Source organism: Sprattus sprattus (genome assembly GCF_963457725.1).
Source record: "Sprattus sprattus genome assembly, chromosome: 2".
Classification (NCBI taxonomy): domain Eukaryota; kingdom Metazoa; phylum Chordata; class Actinopteri; order Clupeiformes; family Clupeidae; genus Sprattus; species Sprattus sprattus.
The window spans coordinates 17,461,129-17,463,524 of NC_137921.1; the positions used below are offsets into that span (position 1 = coordinate 17,461,129).

Below are 2,396 nucleotides of genomic sequence, written 5' to 3' on the forward strand. Positions count from 1 at the left end.
TCCAATATCCGCATTGTTTTCCATTTATATTTGATCACATAATTTACTTAACATTTCTCAGATAGTACATTCTCATGCATGTTTTCACTCGGGTGTTCAGTGTTTGAGAAAATAACATCTATTGGAGTGTACATGTGCACAAGAAAAGTCAGGGATGTGAAGTATAGGAGTATCGGATTATATACAAATCATATAGAAATTATAATCATAATTTAATGTATGAAGTTAAGAACTGAATATGATATGGTATGAACTTTATATGATTGTGTGTCATGTCTTATATTGGCCTGTAGGGGGAACTCTCAGCTGACCCACCCCTACAAGGCTGGCCCTTCTTGTGGAGACTGTCCAAAAGCCTGTGAGAACAAGCTGTGCAGTAAGTCTCATTTGTAGAGACATGGATCGTATCCATTCATCTTCCTCTCAGACATCTGGCATCCTATTTGGTGCCCCTGTCTACTGTCCTCTCTCTTTCTCTCCTTCTCCCTCTCTCTCATTGATGTCTTCTATCACAGTATCTTACTCTCAATTTTTTCTGGTCTCTTTCTCTCTCTCTCTCTCTCTCTCTCTCTCTCTCTCTCTCTCTCTCTCTCTCTCTCTCTCTCTTCCTCACTGTGGCTGTGGCAGCATCTCTCACCCTCACATTTCATGTTCTGTCTTTCTTTATCTGTTTATCTATCTGCTCTCTTTGTCTTTGCTCTACCTCTTTCTCTGACTACACATGTACTTCCCATCTCGACCCACCTACCTGCAGTCATCACATCTCACCACATGCCACTTATTCTTGTCTCTTTGTGGACTCTCCTGCTTTTAACACATCCTCCCTGTCCCTCTATCCACCTCTAGCTAACCCCTGTCCCTACGTGGACCAGTATAGCAACTGCCCTGAGCTGAAGAAGGAGTGGGGCTGCAGCAATAAAGATGTGGCTTCCTGGTGTCCCGCTTCCTGTAAATGCACCAATCAGATCGTCTGAGCATCTATCCTGACTACGAGTTAACCTGAGGCTGTCTCACATTTGTCCAATCAGAAAAAGTTAAATAGCTGATCAACGGAGCATCACTGTGTCTGGCTGTTCCTTATTTTAAAAAGTAAATGTTCCTAAAATGGTTAAGTGGTCAGATCTGTGTTAGATGAAAATGAATACGAAGAGATTCCAATACTAGAACACGGACACCTTCTCCATCATTTACATCTACATAAAGGAGTACAGAAATGCAGTTATTTAAAGTTATTTAATCAACTTTATTGAACATACCATACATTCATTCCTTCTTTATTTTGACATAAATGTTATAAAACAGGCTGTTTTAGTGGTTTATTAAATCCAGTAACACAGCTTTGTCCAACAGGGACAAAGCAAGTTCTGCAACGTGTCTTTCCTTCCGTCAGCGCTCGTTCTCAGAGTAACTCCTCGATAATTGTGCAAGGAAGTACCTGGGGCCTCAGGATGCTTGTTGAATACCTTCCTGATGGAGAAAATGACATTCTGTTTCACAATACAACTCATAACTTGCATTAAGACAATGAACAACAGGCCTGTAGTAGACTCCCATGTGTGAAAACACACCCTGTCTAACAGACCTGCCGCAAGCGATAAACATCTATTTACTGCTTCCTTATTTCCTGTCAATGCGCTGCGATTGTGCTTTACTCTCTAGATTTTAAACTTGCTTATATTATTTCAACCCTGGTCTGGTCTTTATTTCAGCTAAAAGTAAAAAAAAAAATAAAGTAGTTTTACAGAAACAAACACAACTACTTTTTGGCCTACCCATTGCCTGAAGACTCAGCTAAAACTCTCTCAACCCCCCTAAATGCCCTCCAACCCCACTTGTCTGACCCTGCGACCCCTCTCTGTAGTTCCCCCAAAGCCCTCAAAGCCCCTCTGTGGGGCCACAGACACCTGTGTCTCCAGGGGAGTCTAGCCCATCCCGCCATGCTGTGGCCCCGGTGGCCTGGCCCTCCATGGGGGTCTAGCCCATCCCGCCATGATGTGGCCCCGACGTCAGGATGTGTATGTCTGAGGAGCCCCTCTCTCTGTCTTTTCCCCCAGACCACATCTGCGCTACGGGAAACACAACCATCTCTCTGTTCTGTGCAGCCCTGATGTTATTTCTGTCTGGATCTGGTTTTCTCAGGTTAAATACCATACTCTCCTACCCCTCCAGGCTACTTAGGGTTTACTTTTTTTGGGATTAAATGAATTTCATGAGGTCTAACATAATAACTGATGAGACTACATTATCAATTAAACATCGTTAAGGCCTAATGTAGTGACATCTAGCAACAGAATTTAGAATATTTTCACCTCAATGGAAATTCCTATCAAGAGAATGTGTGAAATGGCTTTCTTAGAGATGGTGATAGTAGTTCTGAGGGTAGTCAGGTGTATTCA

The 2,396-nt window shown here is 42.6% G+C and overlaps 1 protein-coding gene across 1 annotated transcript in view; it reads left to right on the top strand.

Moving 5' to 3' along the window:
* Positions 1-974, top strand: part of LOC308381227 (serotriflin-like) — a gene marked incomplete at both ends in the record, with an annotated part of 5,595 nt that extends 4,621 nt beyond the window's left edge. The window contains 2 exons of the mRNA XM_080858747.1: positions 294-376; positions 847-974. Of these exons, the coding sequence (XP_080714873.1) occupies positions 294-376; positions 847-974 (211 nt within the window). The remainder of the gene's footprint in view (positions 1-293; positions 377-846) is intronic.
* Positions 975-2,396: the final 1,422 nt, after the last annotated feature.